At 43.5% G+C, this 20,631-nt stretch overlaps 1 protein-coding gene across 2 annotated transcripts in view; it reads right to left on the reverse strand.

The window, feature by feature from the left end:
- Positions 1-10,290, reverse strand: part of MED13L (mediator complex subunit 13L) — a 307,503-nt gene extending 297,213 nt beyond the window's left edge. For both annotated transcript variants that reach the window (XM_047828831.1, XM_047828830.1), the window contains exon 1: positions 10,105-10,290. In XM_047828831.1, the coding sequence (XP_047684787.1) occupies positions 10,105-10,176 (72 nt within the window). In that variant the 5' untranslated portion in view covers positions 10,177-10,290. The remainder of the gene's footprint in view (positions 1-10,104) is intronic.
- Positions 10,291-20,631: the final 10,341 nt, after the last annotated feature.

The raw sequence follows: 20,631 nt of genomic DNA on the forward strand, positions 1-20,631 counted from the left end.
CTTTCAATCTCTTACCCTCCCCACTCCCACATCCCTGCTTATTTCACGATGAAGCTTCTTTGGCTGAAAAGTGTACCATCCATTCATTCCACAACCCACTAGAATCCAGATTCTATCCTCAACAGTCAAATGTAACAATTTCAATTGAGTACCAAGCCATCCCAACAGCAAACTTCCTCATCTTTCACTCCTTACCTCTTCCCTTCAAGGTCTACCACAATTGTCTCTGAAAATCACGACTATTCTCTTAATTTTTACTGCACAGAAAGCAAATTATAGTCTACTTTAAAGTACATATAATACATACATTCATGACTTACATGACTAGGCTTCATCAGAAGTAATCCTGGGCCAAAATCTAATTTGTTTTAAATTTAAACAGGGATGGGTTACACAGTTCAACAATTCTAGTTTGTCGATGTAAGAGAGCAATCCTAGAAAGGCTTTTAAACACGTTATTAAATGCAATACCATTTAAGACACTTGTTTCTCCTCAATTCATTTCTCCTAAGTTTCTATACCGTCTTGGATTATCTCCCGCTTTTAGTTTCATATCCCATCTGCTCACTTCAGATTCACGTCTGTCCAGTTTCTGAAATATTTGTCACTTTAGTCATTAGCATTTTGCGTAATATAGCACTGTTTTTTTTAAAGTTCAGAACTGATTTTAGAAAACTGATTATTTTAACATCACCATTTCTTAATTCAAATTGGCCTGCCCACACTTCAAATTTTCCACCTAACAAAAATTAGATTTCAGTAAGTTTTGTAATTTTTTAAAAGGAAACCAAGAACCAAGACCATGAATTAGACGTACTCTCTACATGCCACTTCAGCACATATTCTCGAGGACAGACTCAGAGTTGTCGCCTGAACTTCCAAAGAACGTCCTTTCCGTTCCTCTCTAGCAATACTGTCAAGATCCAGTTTAAAACTCCCCTTCTAAGTTTTTCTGGTACAAGGTCAACGGTGTTCTTCCTCTGCACTCACCACACAGCATCTTAGAAATTAAACAGTACATGTAGGTCTTCTTCCCCACATATCAGAGCATTAGCCCTTTTGCAAGCCCAAGCCAGATTTCAATCATTACTGATGTATATACATCATCAAAAAATGAATTCTGTAAGTCCCAAATTTCTGAGACATAACATAGGAGAAATTAACATTTCTAAATTCTAGTTTATTGGCTAGCCCATCCAATCAACTCCCATTCTCTTTTTCATTTCATTAGGGCTCAGAAGTCCTCATTTACCAAACTCTAGTGGTGAGTGAAGGAGAAAAGGCAAGGAAAGAAGCTAAAGGACAAAGAAATACAAAATCTTTTCCTGATGACATCACAGGACCTGTGGAACTTTATTCTCAAAGTTTAAATGAAAGTATATCAAAGAGGAAGCAGCAACAGATCCCTACAGGAAGGGAAAATTCTTCCCATGGGTCAGGCGGGGCCATCTGCACCTCTCAACACCCTCCTCAAGCCTCTATCCGATAGCAATCCTCTCTCCAAGGCCTAGAAAAGGGTCTAGCTGCTGGGCGGTCCTCACTCCCCCTCTGCCTGGGGCCAAGAAGGGCTTTTTAGGGAGTGCCTGCTCTGACTGTCAGCACTGCACAATCAGAGGAACCGTACTCCTGACATTCTAAATAGGAACAATAAATATAAGTTCATTCCCATAAAAATGCTGCCATAAATAACACAAGTAATCAAGTACACTACAACATAAATAAGCTAACAATCATTTGCAGCAACAGAAGATTAAGTTTTTACATGGGGGGAAAAACTCAGAAATTAACTTTTTCTAATATTTTAGAATGCTGAAGAACACCTCATATGTAAAATTTTACACCTCTGGACAAAAACTTTGGACACTTATTCATATTCAACTTACTAATACAAAAACTACAGTTGGGGGTAGGGGAATTCACTCCTTCAACAAGGTCTAAACAATATTTTTAGATGTTGCTGCATTATTAAATGGAAAATAGAAATTAGCCAGTAGTTGAAAATATATACTTTGTTCAAAACATAGTAAGGGTTGTGACATGTTTGTCAGACTAAAACATGATTTAGTCTTTAAGAAGAAAAAGATATTTATTGAGTACTATTTCTGACATTCCCTGAGACAAATCTCAAAATGTTAATAGAACTGCTATTTAAAGTTCAAAGAGCACTCTGGAGCTGCCAAGGAATTAATAGCTTAAACTACCAAGTAAGAGCCACAGTTCAATTTCTAGGCTTAGCCAGTCATAGCTTAGGGTTGGTACAGCAAAATCATTCAGCATATTAAAGACACACGACACAACTGTGAATCATATATACATGTGAAAACTTGGAACATTCAAAGACAAATTTCAAGTTTTTATTCTCAATAGTGGCTTATTTATGAGGAAAGACACAAGAACAATTTAATCTTCTGCTCCCCCAAAACAAGGACAAATACAACATAACTGCCATACTTAAAACAACTAATTTTGCCATTCCAATTTCCTAGTGAACTGCCTAGGGCTACTCTCTGACTTGTTATTTGTTATAAGTCTCTTCCTATTAAAGGACATTATCTACTCTTTCCTTAAAAGGTACCCAAAATGATTTTTCATACTTCTTGCCCACCATATTTCCATCAAGTTTATAGACTGAGACACTGAGGCACATAACCATCATGCGACCAACCTGATCAGACTAATTAGTCACCAATAAAAAATGTGAATACCACTCAACTTTCCCCGATACCATCCACTGTCCATTTTACTGGACTCATCAAAGGGAATCCTAAAATGAAGGTTGAGCAAAAGCCCTCCTTTAGAGCTTAAAGAACAAAAATGAAGAAATTCTGATCAAGCCCCAAACAAAATCTCTAACAGGTTCCAAAATTGACAGGTTGCCTACCACACTCCAGAAAACGAAATACTGACTTCCTATTCCTCCGAGGTATGAAAAGCGCACATCTCTCGATCAGATGTGGAATTCTCTTCAAAAACCATTAGAACTCATCTAAAATATTACCAAGCCACAGTACATACAGCCTAGATAACACATATTCAGAATACAGAGCTAAAAATCTAAGTTCAAAGAAAAAATAACATACTTTTCAGGACCTAAATGAGCAATGAGAACTCTCTTAGGAATAAAAGAGAGTAATGTCCATTAATTCATTCATTTAACGCATAAAGAGCGCCCAACTATAAAGAGAATGCCAGCATGACTTAGACAGGGTCACTGCCCTACAAAACCTCAGGTGCGTATCAGAGATGCATAGAAGAAGGTTCATATAAGGAGCAAGAGGAACTAGTTCGGCCAGTGAGAGTCAGGGAAAGCTTCACAGAGGAGGTGACATTTGACCTACTTAAAAGATGAGTAGGACTGTGCCAGGCGTGTATAGACTCACAAAAACAAACAAACAAACAACTAGGAGCTGATTCCTGAGTTAGATATACACATGTTTTTCCTTACTTCTCTTTAGGACATTAAAATTCAATCATGAGAATTGCCAACACAAAATGTTTTTTCACACCAATTATACTCTTTTGAATACTTTACTTATTAGCTCTCAAATTAAACCCAGATGGATTTAATCATCTTTCCTATTTAATGAAATAATGTAGGACTCTATGAGGAAGCTCCATGTGTCTTACACAAAAATACTTCCTCAGAAACTTGTCAACTGGGGGAACTTGTCTTTAGGGGAAAAAACTGTAACAGTTTTCATGTAATTTAATACCTCTTAGATGATCAACCTTTTAAATTTCCACTCAATATTTAAAAATTCTATTCACAATTCTGTATTGTATACATATTGCGTATTTTACATATTTCCTCAAATCTAAATATCAAATGTCTTAAATATATCCAATTAATGCAATGACTCAGAACAAATTACAATTTAATTATTAAAGAGATCTAATGATAAATGAGAAAAGAATATTTACCTGCAAGTTTACCTAATTCTTTTTATCTTCCCCTTTCCATTTTTTAAGTCAAAGTTACAAATCAGAACTACACAAAATAAAGACATAAATGAAACTTTAATATAATCAACTCAGGAGGCTCCTTTAACAGTAATGGAATTTCACCGTACTGGAAAAGTACAAAATGTAGAAAGCTGTCAACCAGGGCTCTGTGCTATTTCACAGTAGCAAAAATATGGTTTTAGTAAGATTCTACCACAATTCACCTAGAATTAGAAAATAAACATTCAGAAATATACATAATAAACGAGAGTACAGAGATGACAATGACCTAACATTTTCCCTTGGACACAAGTGATCTCCTAATTCTCATCTAGAAAGAAAGGGGGGGGGGGGAGGGGGGAGTCACCTTTCCTATTTTTTTCCAGACTAGAATCCAAATGTACTCTGAAAGACATTTTATTAGCTTAAAAAAGGAAAACAACTCTGTTCCAACAAACATAACTAAAGCATGCTAATATAAATGCAAGCAAAACAGGAGTTCCTCAAAGAACACTATGATAGCCAATTTATGGGGATAAAAATCTAATTTATACTAAATGAGTTTTACTAGTAAAGAACAAAACATTGTAGTAGAGTAAGGGAACTGTCTGAAACACCAACTGCAACATTTTAAAACTTTTTATATCAACTAAAGAAAGGATAGAAAACTATGTTGATGTACATAAGTGGCTTTATACTAAACAAAAATTGGGCACGCATACATATTACATTCATGTAAATGAGTCTGAATTTACAATTCCTCGTTTATGTTAATATTTACCAAGATTAATGGAAAATCATCTCCCCTATGTAATGAAGTGAATTCCCCCAACAGAACAAAGCTAACACCTTCAAATCTTTCAAATAAACAATGAAAGCACATACTATAAAAGGAAATTATCTGAACAGGATCAGAAAGAAGTTAAATGATTCAAGAGGGGAAAAGAGTCCTAAATTCCAAGAACACATTACAAATATTGATTCATTAATTCCAAAACTCTAAGCAAGTCCTATGAAACAAATGTGCGTGCGTGCCTGTGTGCATGAGTGTTTGTGAATTTTTTTAATTATACCCCACAGCACATTCTCAGGCTACCTAATTACCTCACTTTGCAATGCATTAAATGTTACTTCTCAAAATAGGAATGTTTATAAAATAACAAAATAGAAATTGTGGTGGTCACCACCACACAACAGTTTTTAAAACAGATGAGCACACATTTTAAACAAACAACACTGATATCAATGTTGCAGAAATGCTTTTTCTCAATTTTTAATAAGTAGCTGCAATGCACATTTCAGTAATAATACCCAACATTCAACCCTATTATTAATTTTTCGCAACTTTGCATACTCTCTCTCACTGGCTAGCTTCTATGAAATAAACATACTACCCACTTCGGGGGGGGGGGGGGGACCACATCAGTACCTTCTACTACTGAAGGAGGGACCATTATTATTCTCTTGTATCAAAAATAAGTCATTTCAGAAAAATAGTCTATCTCTGAATCAAACTTGGAGAGACAACTGTATTAACTGTTCATTAAAAAAATACAGATAAGCAATCTTTTTACTATTTACATTGAGTTTCAACTCAATTTTAAATAATCTGACAAACATAACTACAGAATGTACTTATCTTTTGCAAATGGTTTTCTTAATCTCTAGCATATAGTACAAACTGGTGACAGAGTATCTTCTTTATTAATCTCAAGAGTAGAGATCTCTGAAAGTGTTTGATGAATACAATTAACTCACAATTAACGAGGCCAAATTAGCCAGTGAACAAAAGAGATGAATCCATTTTTCCATACCTAATTAATATAATCCACTACTATAACTTAATGTTAGTTAAAGGAATGCCTTGAGATTTTTTTTTTTCAAATAAATACCTAATACAATTATGGAAAAAAATGACCAAAACACTCCAAAGAAAATGCTAAGCTATATAAGCACCAGGGATAAACTCAATAAACACTTACAGTCCTAAAGGCACCCTCAGGCCTTTATTCTCACAAAGAAGAAGAGTCCCAACCTAACTTCCTCTCACTGAGCACTTCAAGCAGTAACACAGCAACATTACTTTGTAGCATACAAGTCTTAGGTACATTTTCTCTTTAAAATTATGAACTCATCACACGTACAAATGGCTCTTTAAAACGGTCCAGTAAACTGCTACACTATGCCTTAAATTGCTGTCTATTATGTACTTAAAAATATTTACTAGCAATTGGAGGTTAATATGGCAACTATTACCGGGTGGCAATTATTGCTATTAAAAATATATAAATACTGTTAACACCATGTGCTACTAACAACAAAATGCTGAACAGAAAACATTAATTAGCAAATTATAAATATTTTCATTAAAGAAAATAAACCATCATGAAAAAAAGATGCTTTAAGTTTAAATACTAAAATTGGCAACTGCGATGAAAAAATACACTGTGTATATATATTTTGGCACTTGAGAAGATGAGAGAAATCATTCCCTTTTCCTCATTTTCTACTCCCAGTCCTCCCTATTTGGTTCTAGAAAGAGATCCCAAAGTTTCTATACTTAGAACTATCTTCCCTCTCTGCAAAAAAATAAATCTCTTAAGAAAAAAGAAAGCAGGTCAACAATGGATTACCTTAAAGCTTCAAATACAAAAGTAATGGTCCTTCACAGGAATTATGTACTGATATGTATATGTGTGTTTCAACTCAGGGAGGGAGAATTTGATATCATCACCTAATTACCCCCTAGTCAGGAAGATTCTAAGCAAATAAAACGTGAATGTGGAACATAAACCTAAGAGTTAAATAAATCACTGCAACTCAAAGAGTATAAACTTAAATCTAGTTAAAGAACACAAAATCACTTTCCTCCATATGATCTCAATAGAGAAACAAAACTAAAGATATATTTGTATCTGGAAATTATGTCTTCCCTCAAAAGTGAGTTGACACAGCATAGGGTGCACCGTTACACTTTCCAAAAAGGCAGATTTAACACACTTAACTGAATTAAAACTGAGTGAATATGTAACAAGGGTCTCCCGAAATGTGATGGACAGCATGGGAAAACAGTTTTGAGTCACAAAGGTAACAGCAAGGCCTGCACTTAATGCAGCAGTTACAAATCTCACAATGTTAAGAATAAGAAACACACACAATGACCCATATCACATAAACACAATGGCATTTTTCACATGTTAGGAAATGGGGGTGGGTGACAGAAAATCTGGGAAATCTGATGCCATGCAGTAGAAAATCAGAAAGCAAAACAAGAACAAAAATCTAAAGGCAGTTGATTGCACAACTTCTGCTAAGCTATAATGAATACTTCAAGGTAATAGAAAGTGGGTGGATCATTAGTGTGGTACAGAACTTTAATCTCTAGTTTATATTTCAATCCACATTAACATGAGTATCTAAGTAAATTCTCTATAAACAATACTTTTCTCTGCTCAAAAAAAGTGCAAACCAAAAAGAAAAAAAAGCATGCTATTACTAAGCACATAAGAGTTCTTGTAATACACGCTTTGTTTTAAACAAGAGATAATTTTATCTCCTTTGGACTTAACTATTCTATACAATGTACTTTAAATAATATATTTTTAATATACTAGGTTGCTACTGTATCTAATTTTCAAGGAAAACTCTTCATGTGGAATGAGCAAAAATTTACATTATCAGCAGTTTTTTTAACTGATTCTATATTTAAAAAAACAGAGCACCTTATGCACCCTCCACATACAGGAGAAGGTAGACAATTCTATAGACTTTAAAAAAAAAAGGCCAACCCATGCATTTCTTCAGTTCTGCATTTCAAAGTTGCCACCTAATGAGTAATTTTGCATATGTGTGTATGTGTGTGTATTTTTTTTTTTCCCAAAACTCAATTATTCCTGGTTTTAAAAGGTTCAGGAGAGAAATCGCCAAAGCACAAACCTTTAGTCAGTCATAAAACACAAAATCCTCTCCTATAAAATTGTTTGTTCCTCCAAAAGAATCTGAAGCATCTTATCTCTTTAACATTATCATCTGTACTTAAGCTTTTGGGGGGGGGGGGGGGGGGGACATAAAAGGTATGATATATCCTAAAGGCTGGCTACACATATAATACAGTTTCATTGGTCTAAAATATCTGCTGTATATAAATTAGCCACATATACACAAGCCATTACCAGTCAGAATGATATATGGTAATTTCGGGGCTCTCTCGTCACTAATATTGGTCTACTTGGTTATTTTAATTACCTGTTAAAGTGTCAATGTGGTCTCCAGCCACCAAACAAAAACCATTTTAAATACCCCTTAATCAATATGTTTGCTAATCTATTAAAGTCTCTGAATCTGACTGATACTAAATGATATACTCGGGGAGAGAAAAGAGGCAAAATGAATTCCATTCCCATATGTCAAAAGATCAAGGGAAAATTATCACAGTACAAAGAGGAAGAATTGCAACTTATAATTGAATTTTAAGACTAAATATCTAAATAAAAATGTTGGAAGAAAAAAACTGACCTGATCTGTACTATAATGAAAGCTATGTCATTAGATACCATGTCACTCTTTGTAGGTAAAAATCATGTGTTTTGATATTTTTTTATCTGCATAAGGAAATATTTAGCAAAATAACACTTCCATTTGAAAAGTTGGCAAGAATTTGTATTTCCCCACTAGTCTCAAAGAAAAAAAAAAAAGCATGTATGCTACCCATAATTAAATGTAACTAATTACAATTTGAACACTAAATTATTTATCCAGTGTAATTGTAAACAAGGATTAACAGGAAATAATGCTTCTATCTTCTGCAGAGGTTATAGAAAACAATTTCCAAAATGCATGCTCTCCAAATGCAGGCCCCCTAAAAAGGGTACATAACTTAAAATAAGTTGGTGTTTTTTTTTTTTTAAGGCTAAATTAAACAAACCGTTCAGCCAATTTTCCAATTATATTCTACGCTCGAAACATAATTGCCTTACATCTGTTTACAAATCTTTGCTCAATATTTAAACAAATTCGTAGTCTCCCGGGCACATAGCTATACATACAGTAACTCATGCACAAAGCACATATTTAAAGACCACGCACTGCAATTATTAGCCTAAACGCCAGGTTTAACAAGGTGAATGTTTTCAGAGCTAGGTAATACGACCCAATAAAAAGCAAAGATGGCATTTACCACCAAATGTCACCGCCACCGCCAGGAAAAGAGTTGCTGGAGCCCTATACATTTTTAATTTCGATGAATCTAGACGTCCTCGTCGGATGCCAGGCTTCCAGGAGAACAATTGACACCCTAACTGCTTCAAGATTAAGGCAGGCGATTTCAAATCCGAAGGAAAAGTTGTCAATTATCAGAGAGAGAGCGCGAGAGAGGCGAAGGCAGATAAAAGCGATGTTATCAAACCGCCCAGCTTGTTGCTTTTGTGTGTGTGTGTGGATTCGTTGTTAGGATAGAGAAAACAGTTTTTAAAAGACACAGGAGGAGAGAAAGAAGAAAAAGCCTTCTCCACCTTCCGTCGGCTCGGTGCAATGGCTTTACGGCTCTCCAGCGTAGTAAGCCCCGAGAGGCAGGCGGCTGTCGATGTTTACAATCGCGGGAGCTTCGGGTGCAAGAGTCCTTTACTGACACAATCGCATTCAATCAACTGTTTGCGGGCAAAATTGCAGGTGTCATTATGGAATTAAAAAAAAAAAAAATTCAAAAGGCGGGCGGGCGGGCGGGCAGCCGATCCGACAAGAGGGGAAAAGGCTGCTTATCGCGGGCGCGGGCAGCACAAGGCAAAGCCTTCCACATTTAGGTAAAAAAAAAAAAAAAAAAAAAAAAAAAAAAGGGGGAAAAGGGGAGGGGAAGGGGGGTGTGATTGCAACAGAGGGTGGGCGTTCGAAGTGCGACCCAGAATCCGCAGCTTTGAGACTTCCACATGCAAATTCCACGCCGAGCGCCGCGCTCACAAATGATTTTTAAAGAGCCAAATAAACACTGGATGGGATCCAAGGCGAGGGAGAGACGATCCAAAAGGGGGAGAATCGGCGAGAGGCGAACGGCGGGGAGAGACGAGGGAGGGGCGAAGTCCCGGCGGCGGGAGGAGAAAGTTGGTCGGCGGCGGAGGTCGGGGACCCCCCCCCCAGCTCAGCCCCCCTCCCCGCAGCCCGGCTACTCACCAGCGAGAAGAGGTTGGAGTGACAATCCTCCAGGCTCGCCCCGTTCGCCACCCAGTTCGCTGCCGCAGTCATGATCCTCCGCGAGCCCGGCCGCCAGAGCGGGGCATGTCGGAGCGAGGCGTCCGAGGCGAGGCCGGGCCGGGCGGCGGCGCCTCGCCGGGGAGCGCGGGGCGGCCGGGCCGCCGCCGCCGCCGGGGGAGGGCGCGAGGGCCGGCGGGCGGGCGGGAGGCGCCGCGGCGACGCCGCGCCGGGGGCGGCGGGCCCGGGCCGGCGGGGGGGTCCGCGGCGGCCGCGCGGCTCCTTCCTGTTCGGGCGGCGGCGGCGGCGGCTCCCGCGGCTCCGGCGGCGGCGGGGGGCGCTGTCCGCGCGGCCCGGCGCCCTCCCCGCCTCTCAGGGCCGCCGCTGCCTCCCTGGCCGGCGCTGCGGGCCGGCCGCCGCCTCCGCCTTCCCTGTTCCTCAGCCGCCGCCGCTGCCGCCGCCTTGTTTATCTCCAGCCACCGACTCCCCCTCGGCCCCCGCCGGCGCGTGAGGGGAGGCGAGCCCCGGAGCCGCCGCCGCCGCCGCCTCGGAGCCGCCGCCGCCGCGGAGCGCGAACTCGCGAAGGGGGGGGTGCGGACGAAGCCAGCGGGCGACCCCGGCAGCCGAGCGACGTCCCCTCCTTCCTCTTCCTCCCCCACCCCCCCCTCCTCCCCAGTCAGCCTCGCTTCTCCTCCCTCCCCGGGCTCGCTCGCTCTGACAGCAATGGCGGCCGCCGACCGCGGCTCGGCCCGCCATTGGCTGGCGCCACGTCACGTGACGGGCGCCGGCCGCGCGGGGGGGGGCGGGAGGCGGGCGGGGGAGGGGCCCGGAGTGGCGGTGGCGGCGGCGGCGGCGGCGGCGGCTCGCGGGCGGCGCTGCTGAGCTGAGCGCGGCTGGATCCTCCGGCCGGGAGAGGGAGGGAGAGCGAGAGGGAGAGAAAGAAGTGCGGGCGGCGAGGCTCCCCGGCGGGCGGCGGCCGGCCGGCCCGAGGCTGCCGAGGGCTGCCCCGCGTGGGCGCCATGCCCCACCCCCTCGGGGGGCACAGATCTCGACGGGACGCGACCTCGGGCCCCGGGAACGCCCGAGGCGGCCGCGGCGGAGGGCTCGGGGCCCCCTGGCGTGTGCCGCCCCCCCCCCCCCCCCCCCCCCCGGCGGCGCCGGCCGCCTGGCGTGACTGGGGGCTCTGCTGTAGGCCCTGCTGCAAGTCCCAGTGCTCCCGGGGAGTGCCTCGGCGGGTCGCCCTCCGTCGTCCGCGTTGTGCAGATGAGAAAACTGGAGCACAAAGAGATTAAGTCGCTTGCCCGAGGTCGCCCAGCTGGGAAGAGGAGGCGGCGGAATTCGAACCCCTGCACCCAGGCACAGTGAAGCCGAGCTCTTGCACCGGGTTTCAATAAGCCTCGCCCAGGGATATCCACGACTGCCACTTAGCGCTTTCTGTGTACCAGAAGCTGTGCAACGGACACAGAAATGCCTTATGAGCCCTTACTCCTAGGCACTGTGTGTATTCATTCATTGCGTAAATGTTTCCTGACCTCCTGCCATGTGCAGGAATGTAACTGCCCGGCACTGTACTACGGCTGTGTCGGGAGCAGACCCTCACTCGTTCATTCAATAACGAACATTTCCTGAGAGCATATGGTCCTGAGGAGTGCCAGTCTGAGCAGGAGGCCCTCTCCCAGCCCCCAAGGCGTTTGCTCCCTGCAAAGCTGGGGGGAGCAACTTCTTCGCTAAAAGCCACCAAACATGGAAGAACCAAGCTGTTTCAGGTGGACTGGACTAAAGCAGAAGAAGAGTAGAAAACAGGGCAAAGATGACATGTAATAAAAGACAAGTCTCAGACGTGTGAATTGAGCTTTGGAACTACCACAAATAATGCTAAAGCGAAAGCTACGAGCAGCATGTTATAATGTGTATTATTACCATGGCCGACACTACCTTGTAACCCACTGACACTATGTTGTAACAAATGTGCATACATTATTTCATATAATCCTCAGAGCAACCACATAAAGAAGACACTGTTATTATCCTTATACTAAAATAAGCCGAGGCTCAGAAGTGCAGTGACATCTCCAAGATCTCCAGTTAGCGAGCCAATCAAACCCTAGTCTGTCTGGCTCCAGAGCCTAAGCCTGAATCCAGAAGGCTCTGTGAGCGGATGCGTGCCATTGGCTTTGGCACCCCTGGTTGTGTTACCTTGACCAACATAGTTTAACTCTCTGAACCTCATTTCCTAATCTGTCAAAAAGAGATCCTAATTGCTGACCCACTGACCTCAGGCCAATGTTGTGCATTTTCTATTAAGATAACTCTTGATGAAAGTGTTTAGGGGGAAAAAAAAAAAAAAGCCAAAGCACTTGATCAACATGCAGGGTGTTACTTGGGCCTGAACAGTCAAATGGTGAGATGGTCCATCACATCCAGGTGTATTTCCATCTCAGGAGGCCTTCATCCTACACACCTGGTCACCAAAGTCTCATTCTTCAGCAAGTATTGGTTTAACTCTTTAAAAAGTCTCCCAGAGCATCCTAATAGAAAAATGAGCAATGGACGCGCACAGTTTAGAGAATAGGAAAGACATATGGCTTTTAAATATGTAAAAAGATGCTCAGACTATGAGCATCGTTGCTATGGACTGAATGTTTGTATCCCCCTAAAATTCATATGTTGAAACCCTAATCCCCCATGGATGGTATTTGGAAGACAGAGCCTTTAACAGGTAATTAGGCCATGAGGGTGAAGCCCTCATGATGGGGTTAATGCCCTTCTGAAAAGAGACGTGAGAGAGATTGCTCCCTCTCTCTTTCCGTATCTATCTTTGTCGTGTGAAGACGTAATGAGGAAGAGGTCTCTTACAAGGAACCAAATTGCCACACCTTGGTCTTGGACTTCTCAGCCTCCAGAGCTGTGAGAAATTTCTGTTGTTTAAGCCACCTAGTCTATGGCCATTTGTTATAGCAGCCCAAGCAGATTATAACACTCATCACAAGAAAAACAGAAATGAAAAACATAGTAGGTGTTCACAGTATTTTAAAAGCTTAGGCAAATGTGGAAGGAAGCAGAGCTCTCACACCTGTCACGGGGAATGTAAATCAGCACTGAGCTTTGGTATCAATTTGGAGAATATCAAAATGTGTAATGCACATTCCCTTTGACCCGGAAACTCTAGGAGTTCATCCTACTGAGATACTTGTACGGATGTTTAACGGCCTGTAGTGCAAGGACACGAACTATAGTACTGTTTGCAGGGCAAAAACTGGAAGCAATCTACATGTCCATCATTAGGGGAGTAGTTACCAAAAGAATGTAATCCCATTCAGTCGTTAAAAATAGTGACTACCACAATGTGTACTACTATAAAATAATCTCAAAAACAGGTTATTAATTGAGATACCCCTGGAAAGTTCCATGAGACAATAGTAACATCAGTTGTCTCTAGGGAAGAGAAGTCGGGGTGGTGAAAGGAATTCCTTTTCACTATACTGATTATATTTTCTCTCTCCTTTTTTTTTTTTTAACTAAATGTGTATATTACCAACTCAATGCAATAAGTTATAAACAACACCAATCACTCAAAAAAATTGAAAACAGAATCATCAAATGGCACCAAAAAAGTAAATTAAAAAGCAAATAAACAATACAAGACAACAGAGAGGAAAAAAAAAAAAACAAACAAACCTCATCTGAGATTTCCTTGGCCGTCAAAGCCAAGGCCCCAGAGTGGAAGAGAAAAGGCCTGAAGTGCTGTATGTGATTGCCCAGGCAACATGAGTACAGAATGAGAACCCAGGGGAGCCGGGTTCTAGTCTCAGATGCACCTCTGAGCAGCCCTGTTATCTTAGACCAACCACTCCACCTCTCTGGGCCTCAGTTTCCTCATGTGTGAAAAGGGCAACCCAGGTGATCCTTCAGGTCGTTTCTAGCAAGGAAGCTCTTTGACTCTCCCGCACAGTTGAGATGGCTGATAAAAGATCCCGTGGAGATCTTACTCAAGAGAGAAAGCAGTGAGAGTTGATGGTAAGCCTGAGATAAGATGAAAACAAAACAAAACCAAACAACACCTATCAACTGACAATGAGACAGCAGCAAGGCACCCGGCACGCTGACTTCTAAGCCCAGTTCCGTATGTGGGGAGCTCATCAGAAGCATCTGGGGCGCCTGGGTGGCTCAGTTGGTTAGGCGTCCGACTTCTGCTCAGGTCACAATCTCACGGTTGGTGAGTTCCAGCCCTGCATCAGGCTCTGTGCTGACAGCTCAGAGCCTCGAGCCCGCTTCGGATTCTGTGTCTCCCTCTCTCTCTGCCCCTCCCCTGCTCATGCTGTGTCTCTCTCTGTCTCAAAAATAAATAAAACATTTAAAACAATGAAAAAAAAAAAAAAGAAGCAGCATGCTCATGACTTAGTTTCCCCGTTTGTGACAATGCCTGCAGCCTGAAGCAGGCAGGAAACAGATGTTCCACTCTGCACAAGTCTCAGGTCTTATTCTGACAATGACACGTTAGTTCTCTTTCAGGGTTACCAAACATAATGGCGGAGAGAAAATGGAAGCAAAAATATGACCAGAGGAGGAACCATCTATTAGAAAGGCCACAGGAAGCTGCCCCAGCTACAGGGTGGGAGCATTCAGTAGGAGTTAAGAATGTCACTTCAGAGCAAAACACACCTGGGTTCCAATCCCTGCTCTGTTGTGCACTAGCTGTGCAGCCTTGAGCAGGTCATTTAACCCCCGTGACCCCCATTTCTTCTTGTGCATTGACCTCCCAGGGTGATCACACAGAGAAAGTTCTTAGCACGGTGCATGGCCCCATAGGCAATGATCAATAAATTATAACAATTACAGTCACTCGTCTGTCCTTGTACAAAGGAAAACAGCACCTAAGCTTTATTGGATTTATTTTATTGTAAATGACAAAAGTATCAGAATGCTAGCTAGAGCAGGTCAAACGATAGTTTACTGAGAAAAAGAGAATACTTTTCTCTCTACCCTACTGAGATGACCAAAGTTACCACATTGTTGTGAATTCTTATTGTCCTCCCTCCATGCTCAGACCAAATAACACAATTTAAACACATATTTCTGAGGGTTGGTTTGTTTTTTGTTTTTTGCTTTTCTACTTTTTATGAAAATGGGATTGTCACATATATTATTTTGCAATCTGCTTTTTTCACTTAACAATTTATCGCAAATGTACCTGTAGGCCTATATATCTAGATCTAACTCATTCTTTTATTAGTTGTGTAATGTTTCATAGAACACCTGTGCCATAATTTATCCAATTATTCCCCAATTCCTGAACATTCACGTGGTTTCCAGCTATTTCCTCCTCTAAATAAGGGCAGAGCAAATATCTTTATCCATATATCCTTAGGCACTGACACTTTTATTTCTGTGGAATAAAGTCCCCAAAATAGGATTGCTTTTTTATTGTTAATAAATGCGTATTTTTATTGTTAATAAATACAGCCGGAAGACTTTCCCCAAAGTTTGTGGCAATTCACTCTCCCTCAAGCAATACGGGAAAAGTGTCCACTTCTTCACCATCTTGCCACCATGTGTACTCTGCCCACCTTTTTCAACTTTTGCCAACCCGATGGTGAAAACATTGGTGCCATTGTTGTTTGACTTTGCTTTCCCCGAACTCTAAGAAGGTAGCTCTTCTCCTCCTTCTGTCTCGGCCGCCCTCATTTCCTGTTGAGCGTTTGCGACCAAGTCAGCAGCCTCAAGCGAAAAAGAACTAAATCAAGTCCCACCCAGGGAGACCAGTAAGGGGCTTGGCACAACGACAGATACCAGTCTTTGGTCGCTGTCACCTGGTGTGGACAAGGCAATTCATTGCATAATCCCATAAAGATTTTTCTGGACACTTCCATGTGGCGGGCCTATCCTTTCCATCCCTTTGCTTTGATAATTCAATTTTTAAGTTGACGTTTTCAGTTCCCTCTGAGAGAATGGTCTTATACCAATCAAGCTGAGCTGCCTTGGGCAATAACAGCTTTGCTCATAACCACCAAGGATTTCCTAATTGTTCCAACCTCTCCCTTAAGACAGTGCAGAGGACGAAGCAGAGACAAGAGTGGCTGCTGCTGGTGTGGAGCAGGGCTTGAGGTGTGAACAAGGGCAAGGACCTCACAGTGGGACAAAACCTGGTTCAAGCCCCAGCTCCGTCACTCACCGTTTGACCTCTTGGGCTGTGATTTACCCTCTCTGTGCCTCAAGTCTCCTCGTGTCTAAAGCAGGCTCATACTTGTGTCTAGGTTGAGTTACGGGGCACAAAGCACTCAGTACCTCACAGTTACTAAGATCCTTTTGTGAAGTGTGGGAGGAGACAGCTCCAAGAAACACCACCGAAGGGATAATTCAAGCAATGGTTTGAGTTGTTCAAAATCCCATTGAGCTTAAGTTAACCGTATTCAGTGGCTTTTTGCCTACACCTATATTGCACGCAGAAGAAGGACCCTTGGTGCTGGTGACTCTGATTTTTAGAATAAATTTAGCAGCCCACAATGAATTGCTTTCAAATAGCCAATAAAAATAAAGAAGTAGGTGACGATGTCCTCCGATGTTTTTCTTTGACCCTGCTGCTGCTTGACCAAAGACAGGTGACTATATTCACAATTTTTCGGCTTCCGCTCTGTTTTCTATGTATTGCGGGCCACGGCCATGGCAGGTGGTGAAATAGATCACATGAAACCAAATTCTGTTTCCTCTGGCGGGACACACATATAAACACACTCTTGAAATCCGAACAGCCTCAGTATACAACAGGCAACCCCGGTTTTCGGGTGAACAAAATCACTGTTAAGAGAAGCGAGCATTCTCAAGGTGGATTCTAGAACTCTTCCTCTCCAGGGGCACGCAAGTGTGAATTCGACGTTCACGGAAGAAACAGGCTGCGCAGGTGGCCCAGAGCCAGGCTGGGCTCTGCAAGGGGAGATGCCAATTTCCCTGGCAACATTTCACCCTCTCTGTTTTCCGTGCTCTGGGCCAGACCCAAGCGTCTAGGGGTTTTGTAAGGAAGACAAATGTCTTTTCACCGGTGGCCTAAATCAGGGACTCCAGCCGAGGTCTGAGTAAGTGAGAAAGCAAGTAATCCAGCCACCTGACCTGTGGGACACTGCTTTTTGAGAACTGACGGCCAGGTCTTGGCATATGAGACAAGAACCCCCATCCTCCAGGGACCGTACCCAGTCTCTCCAAACTCTGTGGCACTTTGAAGTCCCCAAGCATAGGTGTGCTGTCTCCCTGCTGGCCAGGTCCGTGTCCTGAGGCCAGATCTTGCTTTCTGCAGGAGATCATTTTACTTAAAACAGCCCTTGGAGGGGTGCCTGGGTGGCTCAGTCAATTAAGTGTCTGACTTCAGCTCAGGTCATGGATCTCGCGGTTCATGGGTTCGAGGCCCATGTTGGGCTCTGGGTTGACAGCTCAGAGCCTAGAGCCTGCTTTGGATTCTGTGTCTCCCTCTCTCACTGCCCCCCACCCCTGAACTCGTGTTCTCTCTCTCTCTCTCTCTCTCTCTGTCTCTCTCTCAAAAATAAACATTAAAAAAAATGTTTTTAACAACCCTTGGAAAGAGCGCAGCCCTTTTCCAACAACAATTTGGAGGCAAAAAAAAAAAAAAAAGCCACATATGAAACCTGAGTCATCCTTTTGTCTTCCCTTTGCCCCAGTGACAGGCTCACTGGGTTTCCCCAGTCACCCGAGTTATGGGTTCTCACCAAGGATGAAGCGAGCAACTCCTCTCTCTTGCTTGGGTCTCAGTTTTCCCTTTTTCAAATGGGGCTGCCCACCGTTTAGGACGCTGGTGAGTTGTAATCAATTGGCTTTTTAAATTGCGTACACAATTTCTCAATTTTCAAATGTGCTGACTGCAATAGTCTACCGTGGACGGCAATGGAGTACATCTACAGTCACTCTGTTGCTGCTGTCGGTACAGATCGCTTCCCCAAGGAAATAAATTACATTTCATTCTCTATATATTGTTTACTTTATAGTCTCTTGATCTTACTTTGCTGACTTCTTGTTGTAGATTTTTCGGTAGCTTGGTTCCCACTTAATCACAACAGCCTCTGTAAATGTTAGCGAGTTGTGTTATGGGGATTTGCTACTGGCATTCCACAACGGTTCCTGAACGCAGAAGCCCCTTCTTTATTCTCCCAAAAAAATACCTCGGTAAATATTCCCCTCACTCAAGATAATCATCATAGTAATAGACCTTCGAAACGATATTCCGACGAGCAGGCTTTATTTCCCGTTAACCGGGCAATAACTCAAGGCACATTTTGCGTTGTTTTCTAGTTGTGGTTTTAGGAAGAGGCTACTGTTTACATAACATGCACTCCCTGATGAGCTTGTTCATTAGAATCTAATCAGTCACTCCTCAAAATCCCAACAGCAGAAAACCTTTCTTCTCCCATCTCCTACCAGACGGTGTGGTGCAATCCAGAGGAGGCCAGACAAGACATGCCTCCGACCACATCCTTGGCTATCCGTCTCCTTACCTCCTTTTCGGGAGGGGGATGTTTACTGACCTCCTTTTATTCCAGGCATCTAAGCGGCCCCACTATCTTTTTCAGGTGGATCTTGCCTCGGTCCGCATTTTACAGATGAGACGATCGAGGCTCAGGGAGGCGCAGTGACTTGCCTGAGGTCACACAGCTTGGAAACGCAAGGCAGGATTTGAACCTCCTCCTGTCCCGGGATGGGCCACAGAGCTTCTCCGTGCTTCAGACACCCCCTGTCCCTTGTTCGGAGCTTCCTGTCTCCTTCTGGCCACTCGTGCCTCCGCACCAGTGTTCCCGGGGGGAGGTTGGGGGAGGCCTGGATCGATACAGCTCTGCCAACTTACCAGGCATCCGCTCTTGGATGAGTGGCCTCGCCCCTCTGAGAAAGAGTCTTCTCATTCATAACATGGGCATAATTATACTGGCCTCACAGGGAAGCGGGTAGTAATAACAACAAGCCTGAACATATTTGTTGAGCTCTTCCCATGTGCCAGGCACCGGGCCAGATAATTTACACCATGCTCATTTTTAATCCTTCCGACAGCCCTATGAGGGAGGCACTATTATTATCCCATTTCGCAGATGGGGAAAGTGAAGCCTAAGCCACTGTCAACATGGGCGGTGTCACTCTCTCTGCCTCAGACCCCAGTGTTCTCTTTTCCACACAGCAGTTGGATGGGTGCTAGTCAAACCCAAGACGAGTCATGTCGCACCTCTGCCCTCGGCCCTCACCCCTCGGCCCTCAGCCCTCCCATGGCTGCAATCTCACTCACAGTGAAAGCCAAACCCTTTCCCCCGACCTGCAGGCCTGTGTGACCCGGCTTCTTGCGGTCTTGCCAACGTCCTCCATGCACACTCTGCAGCAGGCCCATGACCTCCCTGTGGTTCTTGTCACTCACCCAGCCTCAGGGTCCCCCTTGTTGGATCAGGTGTCGCCATATTGAAAAGGTCTTCTTGGAAACACCGCACCTGAACCCCATGCTTCTCCCCATCTCTTGTGCACTCCTCACTCTATTTACTGGCCTCTTAGCATCTAAAATCCCTACACACACTTGTGTGCATACATCGTTGCCTGTCTCCCCTCCCCCACCTTAGATTTTTTTCTTAAATGTTTATTTTTGAGAGAGAAAGACAGAGTGCGAGTGGTGGAGGGACAGAGAGACACAGGGAGCCACAGAATCCGAAGCAGGCCCCAGGCTCTGAGCTGCCAGCACAGAGCCCGACGCGAGGCTGGAACTCACGAATCACGAGATCATGACCTGAGCCAAAGTCGGACGCTTAACCGACCGAGCCCCCCAGGTGCCCCTCCCCCTGTTAGAATATAAGCCCCACGAGGACATGGTTGGTTTTCTTTTTCCCTGTTTGTTCACTACAGTATCCCCAGTGCCTAGAACATTGTTGGCATTTAATAAATATTTGTCAAATGAAGGAATCACAAAATAATACTAAGTAGGAAATCCCTCTGGCCAGCGGCTGGCACTGTGCAAGCGTCCATAAACACTGACCGTTATTAGCAGGGGCTTGGGCCACAGGCAAGAGAATGTGGCAAGAGAATCAGGGCCATGTCTGCTCTGAGTCTCACTGCACCCCATCCAGAAAAATCTGACCCGTAGGACCTGGAAGGCAGATTTCCCCCACCAGTAACCTAGAGAGGACAATAGCACTTCCTCATCGGGAGGAGAAGAAAGCCCCAAGCCAAAGAGCAAGGATCTGTCCAGGCTTCCCAAGGGGTCTGCAAAGTCAGAGCACATCTCCAACGGCGTGAGTGGACAACTGCCTTCCAGAGCCAGAATTAGGGTCTAACCATAGAGTCTGAGCATCTCAGGTGAGTTCTGTGCCTCTCTTCTGTGCCTGGCCAGCACAGAGGATTATATTTGTATCATAATTCAATTTTCCCTCTAATTTTAAAAGTAACACATGCCCTATAAAATATTCAAACATCAAAGAAATGTGTAATTTAGAAAATGAAACACCCTTCTCCCCAACCCAGATAACTTACTGTTAACAA

The sequence above is a fragment of the Prionailurus viverrinus genome, chromosome D3 (genome assembly GCF_022837055.1).
Source record: "Prionailurus viverrinus isolate Anna chromosome D3, UM_Priviv_1.0, whole genome shotgun sequence".
Classification (NCBI taxonomy): domain Eukaryota; kingdom Metazoa; phylum Chordata; class Mammalia; order Carnivora; family Felidae; genus Prionailurus; species Prionailurus viverrinus.